Below are 17142 nucleotides of genomic sequence, written 5' to 3' on the forward strand. Positions count from 1 at the left end.
TGGGGCTGGGAGCTGCTGCAGCTGCATTTCCAGCCTGGCCAGGACGAGAGAAAAAACTGAAATCTGATGAGAAACCCTCTTCCCAGGATATTCACAAGCTGGTTTCTAACCCCAAGATGCTTGTCAGCTCACTGATCTGCCAGGCTCCAGCTGCCTCTCCCAAGTTATGAGACTGATGCTTGGCACAGTCACCCCACATGCCCACAGCCAGGGCCCCACTCCTCGGCTGCAGCTCTGGAGTACCCGGTCTGCGCTGAAGCCTGAGGCACATGTCCAAGCGCCCCCCAAGGCTGAGCCGCCTTATGGCCCTTCCAGGGCAGCTTTAGGTGCAGATCTCAACGCTCTGCACAAATACGCATGTATCCTTGCGCTGCCCCCGAGCAGTCAATCCCGTCCCCGCTGTGGCCCAGGGAAACTGGGGTAGCAAGAGGGGATGGGACGTGCCCAAGATCGCAGAGCAGGGCACAGACCCCTGACGTCCCGGCTGCCAGGCTGGGGCCCTGCACAGCTCTGTACAGACCGTCCCACCCACCTCCCGCAGCCATAGCTCCCGCTCCCCTCCGCCCCACCAGGCCCAGCGTCCACCCCCCGCAGTGCCGGGAGCTTTCAGGGAACGCAACCGGGCCCTGAGGCGTTGCCCGCTGGGCTAGGGCCACCCAGCCGGCCCGAGTGACCAGGAGGCCTTGAGTTCCCCCCACCCCCAACCTGGGGCGGAACGGACCCTGCCCGGAACCTTCCTTCGAGGCTGAGGGAGGGCCGGGAGCCCATGCACCGGACCGGAAGTCAGTGAAGAGGACCGGAAGTCGGTGGTGCCGCGGTTCCGGGTTCGCGGGGCGGTGGCGATGAGCTTTGAGTGGCCCTGGCAGTACCGCTTCCCCCCGTTCTTCACGTGAGTCCCCGGGACCGGCCGCTGGCCCGGCCCCCTCGGAACCGCCCCCGGGCCCCGCAGGAGCCTCCCGGCCCCTCGGAACGGGCCCCGCAGGAGCCCCCCGGAACCACCCCCGTCCCCCTGGGACCGTCCCCCCGGGACCGCCCCCAGGAGCCCCCTCGGAACCGCCCCCGGCCCCCCAGGAGCCCCCCGTGCCCTCGGAACTGCCTATGGGCCCCCCAGGAACCTCCCCCCCCGTGCTGACGGGGTCCCCCCGAATGTCCTCTGCCAGCCCTGCACCGGGCAGGCCCCTCCCACCCTTTGAGCCCCCCCCCCCCCCGTGCCAGAATCGGGCGCTGCGCCCGTGGATCTGGCCCCTGCCCGGTGCCGGGGCCCGCGTTACACGTCCCTGTGGCGTCTGCATGGACCCAGGGCCGAATGGCACCCTGGGCGAACTTGCATTTTGGTGGCCATGGTCCCCCATGGGCTCCCCACCGACCCCTGCCCTGTGCCCCCGTCACTCCTGCCCCTGCACCTCTCTCCTGAGCCGCTCGATCTGTGCGACGGGGGACTGAGTTCCGGCCAGTGGAGCAGATTGTGAACTGGCCACAGCCTGATTCGTGTCCTGCGGAGTGTCCCTGGCCCTCTCCGGCAGTGAGAGCGCAGCACGGGCTGATACAACTCGGCGTACCAGCCAGGTGGTATCTGGAGTGGGGGTAGGTGTCAGGAGCGCTGCTGGAGGCTTGCCTCGGGATTCATCTGTTGATGTAGCTGCTGTTTGTTAACGCTTCAGGTCCCACCAACATTATGGCAAGGTTTGCATGTGGGAGTGGCCTGTCTGGCTGCATTTGTCACCCTCTTACACCTCTTTAAGCCCAGATCTTGCTGTGCCTGGAACCAGATGTTGACCTGGAGCACCTCTGGGTTTGTTTCTAGATTGCAGCCCAATGTGGACACCCGGCAGAAGCAGATGACAGCCTGGTGCTCCTTGGTTCTGTTGTACTGTCGCCTCAACAAGCAGTACACAATGACGGTCATGGAGGCCCAAGAAAGCCCACTTTTCAACAACAGGAAGCTGCAGCGTATCCTTCACTCCCATGCTGTTTCCTTGCCCAGGTTGCTGTGGTGGCTTTAATGCAAACTAGGGCTGTCAATTAATCACAGTTAACTCATGCGATTAACTCAAAACAATTAATTGCGATTAAAAAAATGTAATCACAATTAATCACAGATTTAACCGCACTGTTAAACAATAGAATACCAATTGAAATTTATTAAATATTTTGGCTGTTTTTCTACTTTTTCATATATATTGTATTCTGTGTTGTAATTGAAATCAAAGTGTGTATAATTTTTTATTACAAATATTTGCACTGTAAAAATGATAAACAGAAGAAATAGTATTTTTCAATTCACCTCATACAAGTACTGCAGTGCAATCTTTGTCCTGAAAGTGCAGCTTACACATATTTGTTTTTGTTACATAACTGCTCTCAAATATCTTGCAGTGCCGGCTACAACAGTGCCACGAGAATGCCTCTTCTCACTTTCAGGTGACATTGTAAACAATAAGTGGGCAGCATTATCTCCCGCAAATGTAAACAAAGTTGTTTGTCTGAGCGATTGGCTGAACAAGAAGTAGGACTGAGTGGACTTGCAGGCTCTAAAATTTTACATTGTTTTATTTTTGAATGCAGTTTTTTTGTACATAATACTACATTTGTAAGTTCAACTTTCATGATAAAGATATTGCACTACAGTACTTATATTAGGTGAATTGAAAAATACTATTTCTTTTGTTTTTTTTACAGTGCAAATACTTGTAATCAAAATAAAATAAAATAAGGTGAGCACTGCACACTTTGTATTCTGTGTTGTAACTGAAATCAATATATTTGAAAACGTAGAGAACATCCAAAAATATTTAAATAAATGGTATTCTGTTACTGTTTAACAGTGTAATTAATCGTGATTAATTTTTTTAATCGCTTGACAGCCCTAATCCAAAGCAATAGTTTGAGGTGGATTTTACTATCTCTGTAAAGCATATTAGGTTAAAAAGCAATCGGTAACCGCTGGAGGGGAATCCTGGAGAACAGTTTGGGTTGGGACCAGGGTGTGCTGAGTGGCGCAGTTCCCTGCAGTAGTAGATGGCTGCTCTGTCCAGGACTCCATGAATACAGCGAGGGACTCTCAGTTACTTCTGGTACTTACAGAGCAGAACTGTTTGCAAGATACACATTCTTCCCGGTCAACAGCTCTGCCCCTTGGCCCCGGACCAGCAGGCTCATTCCTGTTGTTAGCACTGCAGCATTAGGCAGTAAATAACCCTGGCCTGCCAGGGGCTTTCCCTGAACAAGCGGCGGCCCTAGTTTGAGAAACACTGCTCTATGCAGCAGACAGGAGGCAGGCTCTTGATCCAGAGCAGCTTGGCCAGGGGCGGCTACATTTGGGGTGGGATGGAGGGTGCAGGAGCAGCAGAGGCTGCAGATGGCAATGGAGCCGGAGGTGGGAGGAGGGGCTCCCCTGTTGCAGAGGAGTCACTTGGCTGGTCCAGCCACCCCCTTACAGCTCAGGTTGTCAGTCCACCCTCTCTAAATGCTGCCGCTCACCTGCCTGGCTGCCTCCATAAGCCCAGCTGGGTCTCAGCAGGTCAGGTGAGAGATACCACGCGGTGCACCTCTGAGTTGTGCACGGTGCCCCCGTGAGTATGGCGCTCTGGGTGAGGTCCTCCTTTGCCTACCCCTAAGGCTGACCCTGCCCCCTTCCCTCACTTTCATCCAGCCTGCCCTGTATTTGTCATGTGCTGCCATCCACCCCAGAGATGGCTGCATTTTGATGGGAATGTGGTTTTTGGCTTGTACGCGGTTTGTGAGGCACAGTGGAATCTTCAGTGATGAAAGCTGCCATGGAAATGTTACGTGGACTTATTATTTTAGAGCTTTGCTTATTTCAGTTATTTAGAACTGTGTCAGGGCATGCTTTGCTTTCGGTTCCTTCCCCCAACCAGTTTCTGCTGTGAACAGTGTTAGAGATGGTCACACAGCTGACATCATCCTCTGAGCTTTGCCTGTACTGCTAAATTGCACTAAATGTTTCCTTAACTCAGAACCAGGGAAACTCCCCATGGAATCCATACAAGTTGTACTAGAAGAACTCAGGAAAAAAGGTGGGTGAAAATCTCTGCTGAATTGTCTGTGACTGTTCATGTTGCCTGTGCGGGGTGCGTCAGCAAGACCTGTGTCTAATTTCCCTCCTAGTGCCGAGAGTCTGGCTGTGCGACTGTCCCAAAACACTCTGGGCATGGACTGTACCACTCCTATTGGAATCTCCCTGAGTTCTGGTTGTTTTTCACTGTTGTCTCTGTTTTCAGAGCTCCTTGTCCATTTCCTTATGCAGCATTGCAAGCTGCTGCACAGGGAGAGGGAGAGTCAGGCCCAGAGGCAGGAAAGATTTTTTATTTGAATGTGGGGGTAGGTAGGAAGCCGGTGTGAGTGACAGGATGGGGTAGAGATGGAGCTACATACATACATAGCATCCACTTGTAATGAGGTGTCATTCTTGATTTGGGGCCCTGTGGTAAATACACCCTTTCCATTGCGTTTCAGGGAACCTAGAATGGTTAGACAAGAACAAATCCAGTTTCCTGATCATGTGGCGAAGACCAGAAGAATGGGGAAAGCTCATCTATCAGTGGGTGAGGCCATACAGAAGCTTTGATACCATGGCCCAATTTCTGTGTGTGGGGGGCAGCTGTCATTTCAGACTCGCCGCAAAAGGATCTGAACTGAGTTGCTGATTTGACGTCTCACCCGCAACCAACCCTTTCTAACTGCCAGTCCCACAGGCGGATGGACGCTGCCAGACAGTCTGGCTTGTGATTTGTGAAAAATGCAACTGTCAAATGTTGGGGCCCTGATTTCCCACTGCCTTTAACTTTGCGGGTCCCATTTCCCTCTGCTGCAGAGGGGTGTAGGGATCGCTGCAGTGGTGCACACCTTACATTGTGTAAAAAGCTGTGATTTGCAAGTGAATACACTGTTCACACCCATCTCCTTGTGAGTGTGGGTGAGAGTTCAGTAGTGAGGACAAAGCTGCTGTTGCAGTCCCCTTCATGACACAAGTTCTCGTTGTAAAACTCATTGTCAGAGTTGGAGAGAAGGAATAAAGGATGGTGGGACAGCGACAGGGGTTAGACTGCTTTCTCCACAGTCAAATCTCCTTGTTTGAGGAGTTAGTTTGTGTGCCCAGTAAATACTGACTGGGTTCTACTCCATTGAAATGAAGATCCGGCAGAGATCAGTGCTGGGAATATTAACTGTTTCTAAGACACATAAGTGAAATTCTCTACGTTGCTCTTGCTTTTACAGGTGTCTAAGAACGGCCTGACCAACTCTGTATTCACACTCTACGAGCTGTCCAATGGAGATGACACACAGAATGAAGGTAACTCACATCACATGTGTTCTGGGGCTGCTTTCCAGAGCACAACAGTACTATAAGAATAAATAATTTGTACTGCCAGGTGACAATTTTAATGGTGAAATTCTTTACAATTGCTTGTAGTTGCTGCATGCTATCTCTGTATTTTGGGGCTCACACTGATCACCACTGAGAAGCGGGGCTGTAAGCTTTTTTCGCTACCCACCCCAAGATCTCCGTATCATTAATGTGTTATCCCTGCCTGTCACCGAGCCTCTTTCCCTTCACCATAGCAAAGCTCTGTCCTCGTGTTCCTCTGGCTCCAGGGGGGTTGTTTTTTCTTCCTTGTGAGATCTGCCTGACTCCCTTGCAGCTTTCAGGTCTCTGCTGAAAGCTGCATTATCTGTTCCTTCTCTGTTTAACAGCACCCAGCTTCTCTCTTTCTGACATGGCAGCAGTGGCTTGGATTAATTGTGCTCTTTGTTACGCTCTTGGGTCTGTGAAAGGTGCTCCGTAAGGCACCTCCTAGTTTGCCATCATAAGTTGCAGACTGTGTTGGTTTTGAGGTGTGATTCTTGTGGCTTCTATTGACTGAGAATGTTTCATCCTTCCCTAGAGTTCCATGGCTTGGAAGAGTCCATGTTGCTTCGTGCCCTGCAAGCCTTACAACAAGAGCACAGGGCTGAAATTATCACACTCGACGACGGCCGAGGCGTCAAGTTCTTTTAACAGGCACACCCTCCCTTCCCATCTCCTCTGACTGTTAAAGTGTTTCTAGCTTGAAAGGTTCAGTCTTGAGGCCTGGAATCGAGCAGTGACTGGAAGCAGCTGCATATTCTGGCTTTCTTAAGGCAAGGAGAAGCTGTGAAGCCTTCTGAAGACATGACTTTTTCTTAGAAATCTTCAGAGATCTTCTGTCTTTCTCTTCTTCCTGTTGATTCTGTTTATCTGAGGGGTTAAAGCGGCTCTGGGTAGATTCAAGGGGAACCACTCCAGGACTGATGCAGAACCACTCCAGTTATTGACCCTAGTTCCCTTGAAAGTAGCTGAAGAGCAGGCACTGGCAAGCCAATCGCATGGCTCTTCAGCTGGTGGCTGGTTAGTTGAGTTTGGCTTTCAAAGGGCAGATCTTTCACCCCTGTTCCGGTCACAGAGTCAGGCTCTGCAGCCTGCAGAGTGCGATGAGCAGAACCACTGAACCGGTGACAGCTTTTGAGTTATAAAATATCTCAGCAGAAGAACGAGAGGTGCTCACTGTGAAGCAGGCGGCACCGGGTGTGGTGGGGGTGGGTGCCTGGGAATTAATTTGGCATAATTAAAAGAAGGTGTATTTATAGAGCAGCACTGGGTTGTTTTTTTTGCTTCATTGCTAATGAAACTGAGGGTTGCTTTTCTGTCAGGTTAGTGGCCTTACATTGTAATTCTGCTTTGAAAAGGCTGTGAAGATGGCAGCCTTCTGGGGAGAGGGGAAGGATTCCCAGCAAGTCTCTCTCGTGGTCTGTCTTTGTAAGTGAAAAGATGTCTCTTCTAACTGCCAGCCCCACAAACAGTCTGGGCTCTTCCAGCCTGTGTCCTAGGGTGTGCAGCCTGTGGCTAGAGGGATTGAGCAGGTGTGACAGGGCTGCTCTGTAGCAGTGATGGGTAGTGGGAGGGAACAGTTCGGTGTTCAGACCCTCTGCCCTGGTGACGATGGGTGAAACAGCAAGAGCTCAGGTTGATTCTGCTGGACAAGTCTTAGCTGTATTTTCTGGGGCAGCACGGGACAGTTTGTCCTTCCCTGCCCTTGTCTAAGCGGTGTTGGGCACTGATTCAGCTGCAGCCCTCGCTGACACCCATTGTCAACAGCAGGTAATTTTCAGTGCTGACAAGGTGCTAGATCCCAGCCTGAGTTTGTGGGGCTGGTGGAGAGAAAACCCTTCTGCCTTGTAATGGGAACTCGTGACTTGGAGTCAGTGGTACACGCGCCCTCAGCGCACGTGCTGTCCTCCTCACACGTGCATCTGTGTTGACCTGCGCTTGGGGGCTGTGGTGTGACACCTCGGCTCTGGGGCTGTATTTTACTGCTGTCCTGAGTGCTGCTTTGCTGGTAGGAGGTCTGGCTCCTGTAACCTAGGCTCAGAGGAAATAGCTCTGGCCTCATTCCTCTGCACCAAGCCGGGCCGGTTTACACAGGGCTAATGTGGTCTCCAGTCCTGTCTGGAGCTGATCGTCTCTCTGCAAGGACTTTACTGGGCTGCGAATAAAGAGCAGGATAACACAGTGCCCTGACGTCCCCCGCCCCCAGCAGCCAGGATGGCTTGTTTTTTTGACAATTAAAGCCTTAAACAATTGGTTTGACGAGCCATAACCGTAACCCTTTGCTTCCCAGTGCTGCCTCGTTGTTCCTCTCTCATGTCGGGGGTTTTGACTGGCTGTTTTGACAAAGTGGATTGTGACTCCTTATTTAAGGCACTGATGTGTGGGCATGGTGCTCTCATGTGACTTGCCACCCACCCCATCACATCTCCCCTGAAACTGACAGAGAGGCAGCTGAGGCTAGGAAACCTCTTGGTCTGTTTCCCTAAGTGCTCACAGTTTCCATCTCCCCGCAGGTGACGCAAATACTGAGCAAAAATAGTTACCCTTCAGCCGGAGCCTGGTAATGAATGGGTAAGCAAAACAGACCTGAGCCCACCCTCGTCTGTGAACCGCACCAAGAGTCACTGTGCTGGGGGCTGGCGCCCTGCGTTGGCGTCTCTGGCTCCCGTCTGGACAGAGCGGCAGTGGGTGGTTGTGCTCCAGAGCATCAATTGAACAAGTCTGGTTTGTTTGTCCCAGCAGAGGGAGCCAGTGCACTCCCTGTGGAGCCTGTATCCCTCAGCCAGTGCCTCCAGCCGCGCACTGCCCTAGGACAGTGCCCCAGCTCACTATTCTTTGGTTCAACACGTTTTCTCATTGGCTTCCAGCCCTCTCCCACGCTGTCTGCAGACCAGATGTGTGCCAGTGAAGATCTCTACTTCAGGGTCGGCTTTGGTTCCTCCCTGTTCTCCCCTCACATCCAGGCTCCTACCAGTCTCTGCTGTTTGCCCTCTCTGTCCTCACAGCTCATGCTGTAGCTCCAGTACCCTTCCCCTCTCCAGCCCCTGTGCCCTCCTCTCTCCGCTCCCCTCCACACGCTGCAGCAAAGGTTCTCTTCCTTGGTGGCTCTGTGCATGGACAGCCCCGGCTAACCCACATGCCTGTAGTGGGGATGGTACCAGCAGTGTTACAAACCTTCTTGTCTGTGACCCTGAGCTGTGAGTCTTTAACAAACAGGCCCAGGGTGTTTGTGTGTCTTTCCTGTTCACGTGGCTCAGACCTGCTCCGGGCCTTGCATTCCTGCTAGAGTTGCCTTCCCTATATGTACCCTTGCTCTCCATGACTGAGTATATGTTCTTAATTAAACATGCTGCTGCCTCAGGAAAGAGCTGATGTGGCTTTAGATAACCCTGTAGCCAGCATGCTGTATTACCTTTTGTCCGGAGTGCTCTGACACCCCTTCCCTGCCCGGGTCCAGTCTCCCAGCTAGCTAGTTGCTCTGTGGGAGGAGGAGGAGGAACAACATCCCTTTTTTTCCCTCCCCGGATGACAGAGTAACCAGGCCACCTCACAGCCTTGGGGGAGCGGGAGCTTCCCCTCCATCACATCCAGTCAGCTCTAACCTGGATGGCGAGTTCCTTGGGGCAGGGACTGTCTGTATTCTCTCACCAAGGCCGTGTCCAGTGGGGGGCTGTATGGAAATGTCCATATTGCGACCAGCTGCCCGTCCTGTGGAGGAAGGACTGGACTGTCTGAAGGGGCCATGTAGAGCAACATTGTGCATGGTGTGGTCTTGTGACTAAAACTGCTGCGGCCAGCTGGTGCCGCCATGTCCACCAGAGCCCAAAGAGCCTTGCTGGCCACCGCCTGTCCTTGCAGGATCCCAACGGCGCGACTGCCAGCCATGGCAATGCAAACGGCGCCGGCATCGGGAGGGGTAATAACCAGGCTTTTTATTGTCATCAGACATTGTTTGGCATCCTTATCTGCGTAGCGTGCGTGGCTTGGCAGTGACATCAGAAACAGGCTGGCTTGTGTGGGTTGGAGTTGCTTGCGCTAGAGCCATTCTGGGTTGGAAGCCCTGAGGTGCTGTGTGGAGCTGGAGGGGTTCTTGTACAAGTGCCAGGAGGGAAATAGCTGTGATTGCCGGGCCGTTAGCTAGGTGAGAGCCGTGTCTCCGGACCGCCTCGCAAACAGCAGCTGAGCCACTCAGCCAAGCCAGGGGTGAGACCGGCGTTTGGCTTCCCCGGCTACCTGTTTTCTCCACCTTCTGTGCTGTGTCTGACACTAGACTGCAAGCTGTCTGGGGCAGGAGTGGTCTGTGCCACACACAGCACAATGGGGCCCTGATTCTTGCCTGGGGTTCTCAGGGGATACCACTCCCGCCAGCTGGATTGACGTGGGTTGTTCTCTGGCCTGGGTTACACAGGAGGTGAGACTAGATGGTCCCCTCTAGCCTTCACATCTATGGAAAACATCGTTGTCATTTCCAGAGAGGGCCTGGAGAGCAGAGGCTAGCCCATGGTCACACGGGAGGGAACAGAACCCAGGCGTCCTGACACTCTGGACCGGCTCTAACCAAAAGACTCCACTCCCTCCCCTTCATATTTCTTCACAGCCAAGGAAGAACTCCAAAGATCTTCTGTATGTAAAGCACAGGAATTGGTACACATGGAAAGTACAACCTCCGCCCCTCAGCTCGGAGGAAGGAGAACTGCCGTGTGTGTGCTGCAGGCCAGGGTTGGGAATAAAGCACAAGTTGGGGGGTGCTGTCAAATGGAGCGGGAAGAAGGAAAGAGCGAAGCTTGAAGAATCACAGCGCTTTCACCTTGGGCTTTGCCAGAAAAGTGTCAGAAAGTTGCCCAAAGAGGCTTCTGCTTCCCTGGGCTAGAAAAGAGAACCAGGAGCGGGCAGATAACAGGCAGCCAGTTCCAACAGCCCTGCTGCGGAAACCTACACTCAGTTGTAGTTGAGACAAGATGGAAAGGAGACCGCCCTGCTGGTCCATGGCAGGAGGGTACTCTGCGTGCACAGGGGTTCAGTGGCTGATACCGAGGCAGGGAGCTGTGCAAAGCCCAGCTGTGCGGAGCCTGCTGGGTGGGTATGGGGGATGGTTGCCGGGTAGGAGAAGCAGTGGGATCAGGTTTCACCCATTCCCACTGTAGTGACACAGGAGTCTGGACTCCCACTCTGCAGCAGCAGCCACCTGGGATAGGGGCCCCACACTGAGACTCAGCTGTGTGGGGCCTGTTTGGAGCCTCCCTGTTCACACTGTGGGGCACTGTCCCAGCCAGGAGGGTGCACTGCTCCCGCACTGAGCCCTGGCTGGCCCTTTGGACGCTCCCAGGGCAGTGGCTTGTCAGATTCCAGCGGAGGCTCTGCTACTGCGCCAAGGGTTGGGGTTAGGCAGGTCTCTCTGAGCTGATCAGGTGCCCTGCAGATCTGAGATCACAGCTGCAGCTGGTCACACTGATTACAGATTATGTCTTCTGCAGTTTCCACAGTATGCATCCGATGAAGTGAGCTGTAGCTCAATAAAGCTCATGCTCAAATAAATTGGTTCGTCTCTAAGGTGCCACAAGGACCCCTTTTCTTTTTACGGACACAGACTAACACGGCTGTTACTGTGAAAACTGATTACAGGCTAATTGGCCTGGGGAAGGTGGAGCGTAAGGGGCCCTGGGCTGAGATAAGGGCACTATCAGGCCATGCACACCCAGCTCAGACCTGCTCATGGGGGAGGAAAGAAGCTTGGGGCTTTTTTTTAAATGTCGTCGGTGTCGTTTCAGTTTGATCAATTCTGACCCCTTGTCTCTGGGGAGCCCTGAGTCTGGGTACGTGTGCTTTGGGGGACTGATTGTACATAAGATTAGGACTGGAGCTCCAGGAGGAAAGTGACCTGCATCACACCAGGAGCTGAGAACAGGAAGCTGAGAACTCCTGTAACCAGGTCACTGAAAACACATGGTTCCCTTAAAAAGAAAAGGAGTACTTGTGGCACCTTAGTGACTAACAAGTTACTATCCTTGTCAGGAACTCAGGGCTCTGGGACTCCTCTCAAGCAGGGGGTGGCATCACCATGCCCCTAGCGCAGAGCAGGGAGCACGCCCTGCCAGGAAGCAGCAGCATGAGGCAGGCATGACACTGCATGTTACCTGGGTAGGAGAGTGACTCTGCTGTGGATGTGCTGCGCAGCTGGGACCTTCTTGAATTTTTCTGATCGTGCCCAGTTCTCCTGACATCCTGAGTCTTGTGCCGTTCTGCTCTGTCTGCCTTGTGAAAGGGTTCAGCTGAGCCCTGGGATTTGAGGCCCTTCTTAGCAATGTGGTTAATTTTGAGTTTTTAATGGGATCTGTCCACCCCCAAGATACACACGGCAGGGCCCAAAGCCTTCCCCATATGTGCAGAGGCTGGGGCAAGCCCAGGATGCTACCCTGCCAGCGCCAGTCCAGCCAGATATATGGTTCCCCAGAGCGTGTAGTTGATTGAAACGTGCGACCCAGTCTTGCGCAGGGGAGGCCTGGGGACCATGACCAGATGCTGAGAGGCGCTGAGTTCAGTAGGTGCTCAGTCCTCCTCCCTGCTCAGCCCCTTGGCAGCCCCTCCGTCTCCCTGCCATGAACTCTGAGCTCAGAGGAGGTGGGTTCTGGCAGCACGGGCTGGAGCTAATAAGCGAGAGTGGAGCGCTCAGCAGAGCAGCGTTCCCTTTGATTCGTGACCTCATCCCCTAGGAGAGTGACTGCCCAGCTGGCAGCCAAACACATCGGAAAATAGATTAGGTTGCTTCATTAGAGCGGGCCGTCAAAGAGCAGGGCCGGCACCGGCAGCAGGGACCACAGAAATGTCACCCTGATAAGACCTGCGTGGTGTGTACAATCCCTGAGCTCTAGGGACCAGCTCTCCATGAAGGGCTGGGAGTTTGTATTCTCAGCCCACGTCGGACTCCCACATGGTGCCCCAGGGTTAGGTCAAGAGGAGGTGGCTGGAAGGCGCCTGTCTCCGCCGTGCAGCAGCCATGCCCCTTTCAGCTGTGGCGAGTATGGGGCTGGAGTCTGAACTCCTTGCGGCATGATGGGACAACGCCAGGGCAAACTCCCTTTGCCTAGTAGCTCTGCCAGCATGACTCCTCCTCCTTGGGTGGGAGAGGGGTGTTCATCCTCCATGCTCATCAGGGCTTGGCCCCTCTGCTGAGGCTGCTGACAAGAGGCCTGGCCCCAGAAGTGGCTTTTGTGATGGGGACACCTGGCTGCCAGAAGCTGAGCTGAGGTCCCCAGGCGACTCAGTGCACACGGACTCCTGAGCCCCAGCAGCTCCAAATATGGCCCAGTGACCTGGAGGCAAAGAGGTCTGGTGCCCCCGTGCCAGCCCTGCCCTCCAGCGTTAACACGGACATCCTGTTAGCTCTGAAGCTGACAACGTATCCCAGGAACTCAAATGCCAGGTGAGCTCCCGGTTTTCCACCTGGTCATGAAGCCCAGGCTCTGTGCAGCCTTCTAGACCCGCGCTGGGTTTGGTCCCATTTCCATGCACTGGGCCAAGCCCCATAGCTTATATAACAACACTCTCCGAAGGCTTGGTGGGGGTGTCGGTGCTGAGAAGGGAGAGAGGAGAGGGAATCTGCTTTTCCTCTGCCTGGGGTGTCGGACATCTGTGCCAGAACGGGTGGTGCGGCCGGACGAGCAGCACAAGGGGCCGTGCTGCGCCTACGCCATTGGGAGGTGGCAGGAGTCCCGGCGTGCCGGGTTTCTCTCGCAGAGGGTGGAGTTCTTTCCCCATGTTATTTTGGAAGCCATTGGCTTGCACCACTTGGTGCCAAGCTCAATATCCCCCAGCCACATGTTCTAGTGTCCCTGTCTCTGAGCTGCAGATTATTCTCACAGGACAGCTGCAGAAAAAGCCGCACCCTACCTGTGTACGTCAGGCTGAGGATCCCTGGCTTTGCTAAAAGCCGCCGCCAGGACAGGAGAAGAGTGAAAGCAATTACTGGAAACTAAGCCGGGAACTTTACACACCTGACATATGCTGCAGGAGCAGGGAAGCTGCAGCCTCATTCCCGCAGCTTTGCCAGGCCCTAGAGGGGAAGGTAAAGCTTGGACCAGGCATGCTGCTTCCTCTGGCTGCCCTTCACTTCGGGCAAACACCCGACTGGCTTTGTGACCAAATGGGTATTTGGCAAGTGAATTCACTGGGAAGGGAAGTCGGGCCAATGCCTGTCTGAATGCTCCACCACGGGAGCTGTGTGACCCGCAGGGACAACCTACCCCCTCGGGGTGGATCGCTAGAAAAATGTCATCTCCTGTTCCCTCCTGTGCAGAGCGAGCACACATCATTCTGCAGAGCTGAGCACCCAGGTGTGTGGTCTGTCACAACCAGGCCCCCGCTCCGCCATAAGAACATAGCGTTTGCCAGACCGGATCAGCCCATTGGTTCAATGGCTCTGGCTTCAGAACACCGCAACCCCCTCCTCCCCTGACCTGGGCATTGCTGAGCGGGCAGCTATTCCACCCAGCCATGTTTCTGCAAGCTGCCTGTGCCCGTTCTCCCAGCAGCCTGTGCCCCTGGGGAGCAGAGGGGTGGGCTGATTTCTTCTCCCAGCTCACACACCCAAGCTACGTTAGCAATTTTCAAGCAAGGAGAGAGAGCAGGTCTCAACAAAGGGGGTGCTGGGGGGAGAAGTCATGCCCAATCCACTTGTTCACTGAGCAGGGGAGAGGTGATGCTATCAGGAACCCGCCAGTGTTCAGGGGATTTGCAGTTTGATCCCAGACCTATCCAGGGCTTCTGCAGAAACAACATTTCATTAAATGTTTCTCGACACCCCCCACCACCATCCCCCGCCCCCCAGTTAAGGGGATTTGCAGTGCTGCACATTGACTAGTGCTGGGTTATAAACTTTAGCTGCTGCTCCAAGGATCTGTGTACAATGTCCTGGAAATGTGGGTTTAGTGGCTTTAATCTGAGTGGACACTGCTAGGCTGAAATAGTTCCTCTTATCGTTTAGTAGAAACAATCTGACTTTAGGGGAAACACATTAATCTGAGCGACAATTGCTTTGTATTTTGTGTCAACAGCTCCACGGAACTGTTAAACAAACGGAGAGCACCTCCCAGTTTAACCGTAAAGGCAACAGGTGCTTGTCCGTATGCGAGATAAAGGCTGCTGGTCCAGGCCATACACTTGTTAATAGCTCATAACTTAATGTCTTTATTACACACTCACTTTGCTATTTTCACCAGTAGCTAAAGCAGAGCTGGCTGCCATGCTGAGGCAGCAGAGACAGACACAAGGGCAGGCCTTGAATCACAGCTGCACGAAGCAGGAGTCGGTTACAGCAACTTGCAAGAGAGAGGCGGCTGCTGCTTTCCAGTAAACATGATGCTCTGAAGCCTTGGGTTAAAAGCGGTAAGTAAATGACTAGATCAAGCACTTTGGTACAGCTCAATTACACCTGCGTCACCCCGCTGGCTGAGTCATTTCACACCGTACTGGAGAATGGATTGCAGGGAGCGAGCCTGGAAAAGCCAGGGGCTAGCTGGGACCCACTCTGACTTTCCCAGCTCTATAAGGAGAGGAGAGGCTGGGGTGGCATAAATTAAGCTCTCTGTAAAGCATCTGGTCTGATCAGGGCTGGCCCTAGACCAAATGGCGCCCTAGGCACGGAGCATCTTCGGTGCTCCCCCCCCACCCCACATTTGTTAAACTTCTGAATGTCTTATTTTTTGCTGCATTTGTAGCCCATTTCATGAGTTTGATGGATGATTTATCCCTGTCACATAAGATGATAAATTTACACACTAGGATCTGTAAATCTATTTATTCATGCCATATATAAGCCAATACAAATAATTTGTTTCCTCTAAGTTTATAGAAACTTTTTAATTTTAAGAGTAACTGAAATGTACTAACATCAAGAAATTGAACTGTGCACCTACATTGCGGGGACATAATAACGTAAGAGCAGCCAGACTGGGTCAGAACAATGGTCCATCTAGCCCAGTATCCTGCCTTCCGACAGTGGCCAATGCCAGGTGCCCCAGAGGGAATGAACAGAACAGGGAATTGTCAAGTGATCCATCCCCTATCGCCCATTCCCAGTATCTGGCAAAACCAGTATTAAGTAGCATTCCAGTAGATGACAGTCTTAGAATGTTAACACTAGTCCTTTAGTTCCAAAGATCACTTTTCTCGCCATTGCCCTCGCAAACTGAAGCAGTGTCAGATCCAAAGACAGGCCAATGGCACTTTCAAGCGCTAAAATAGCAAGTGATGTCAGTCTCTCATTAGCCATCGTCGATCGAAGTTATCTTTTAATGAACCTGAGCTTTGAAAAGCTGCACTCACCACTTACGACTGTGACCGGCAGCATGAGCAGAATCCTCAAAGCTATCCACACATTAGGAAAAGTGTCCTCCAGCTCTGCATCATGTATGAACTGGAGAACTTGGAGTGGAAAGTGCTCCCCGTGTGGCAAAATGGGATGGCTGTTGTCCAATTCGACAAGAGGTCTTTAGCATTGGTGTCCGAACATTCCCCATGTGTCAGTGTCCGGCGAAGGTCTGGTGAATTGTTCAAGAGTCTTTTCCTGTCCACCGGCAGCTTACTAAGGTCATACAACCCTTCTCCCTGCACCCCAGTCTTTTCCTGGTGCTTCATTTGTCCGAACCTTTCTTCGATGGACACTCAGCAGTGTCAGTGAGTGAGCAAAAAAACCTCCCTCTGGAACTTTTCTTCCAAGCTTCCCATCACCTCATCTCGGCCCTCGTAACCAAACTGTCTCTTCTTCTGATGAATAAGAGTTTCCTTGAATACATGCTCAAATCCTCAGGATTCCACCATTTCTTTGGCACTAGTGATGGCGTCTTCAAATCTGTTGACTGGTGACGCCCCGCCCCTTAAATACCCGCGAGGGCCAGGCTGACAGTGCTCTAGGAGGTTCAAGGAAAATGTAGTTCTCAGAAAGTTTGGAAGGTTCCATGAAATTCTACAGAAGTCCAGAACATTCTAGGAGGTTAGTTAAAAATGAATCCACACACAGACTACCTGGAATATTTTACTTCCAACCTTCTATTTTCCCTTTTGTCACTAACAACAAAAACAGCACCCTGAGCCTGGTATCCCCCGAGCCTGGTATTCCCCAAGCCCAGCACCCCATGTGGTCCGGCCCTGGTTCTGATCACTGTGCTGTGACAGTGCATGGCTGGCTCTCCCTACTCCCCTCACTGAGCATGGGAAAGTTACAGCCTCAGCAGAATAACGTGCAGCCAAGTGAGGAAGACGTGACCAGTGTGGACTCACACAGGTGAATTCTGCCGTTTCCCTGCAGCATCAGCATTTTAGGGGTCGCTTCCTTGGTGTGGGGGTGGCTGGGTTTGTGGATCAAGAGTCTCCTCCACCAGGAACGCCCTCCCCAAGTGCGCTGCAGAATAGACAGCAGAGGAAGGAGCCCTGTATAGCAAGTGGCTCTGTGCTGCATACAGGAAGGAACTCGTGCCATAGCAGGACAGACCAGCGGGCCATCTATAAGAATAACAACACTTGTTATCCACAGATCTCAAAACACTTTACGAAGGAGGTCAGCAATATCAACCCCATTGGACAGATAGGGAAACTGAGGCCCAGAGAGACTCAGTGATTTGTAAAAGGTCAGTGGCAGAGTCAAGAACACAATGAGCCCCAGTGCAGTGCCCGGGCTCCCCAATCTAGGCCAGTCTCCTGCCTCTCCCAGACAACAGAGCTGCATGTGTGGGAGGGAAGGACTTGGTCATGAGTTGTGTGCCCTGGTCTGACGTCACCCC

General features: G+C 52.9%; 1 protein-coding gene and 1 long non-coding RNA gene across 2 annotated transcripts; both read left to right on the plus strand.

Moving 5' to 3' along the window:
* Positions 1-778: 778 nt before the first annotated feature.
* Positions 779-6631, plus strand: VPS25 (vacuolar protein sorting 25 homolog). Its single transcript, XM_077806315.1, has 6 exons — positions 779-889; positions 1805-1950; positions 3984-4037; positions 4477-4565; positions 5239-5314; positions 5907-6631. Exons 1-6 carry the CDS (start codon positions 843-845, stop codon positions 6017-6019), a joined length of 525 nt encoding a protein of 174 aa, XP_077662441.1. The 5' UTR covers positions 779-842; the 3' UTR covers positions 6020-6631.
* A 2285-nt stretch (positions 6632-8916) lies between these two features.
* On the plus strand, positions 8917-10918 carry LOC144258014 (uncharacterized). Its single transcript, XR_013344625.1, has 2 exons — positions 8917-9112; positions 9966-10918. It is a non-coding gene; the product is annotated as an uncharacterized LOC144258014 (long non-coding RNA).
* Positions 10919-17142: the final 6224 nt, after the last annotated feature.

The sequence above is a fragment of the Eretmochelys imbricata genome, chromosome 27 (assembly GCF_965152235.1).
Source record: "Eretmochelys imbricata isolate rEreImb1 chromosome 27, rEreImb1.hap1, whole genome shotgun sequence".
Taxonomy (NCBI): domain Eukaryota; kingdom Metazoa; phylum Chordata; order Testudines; family Cheloniidae; genus Eretmochelys; species Eretmochelys imbricata.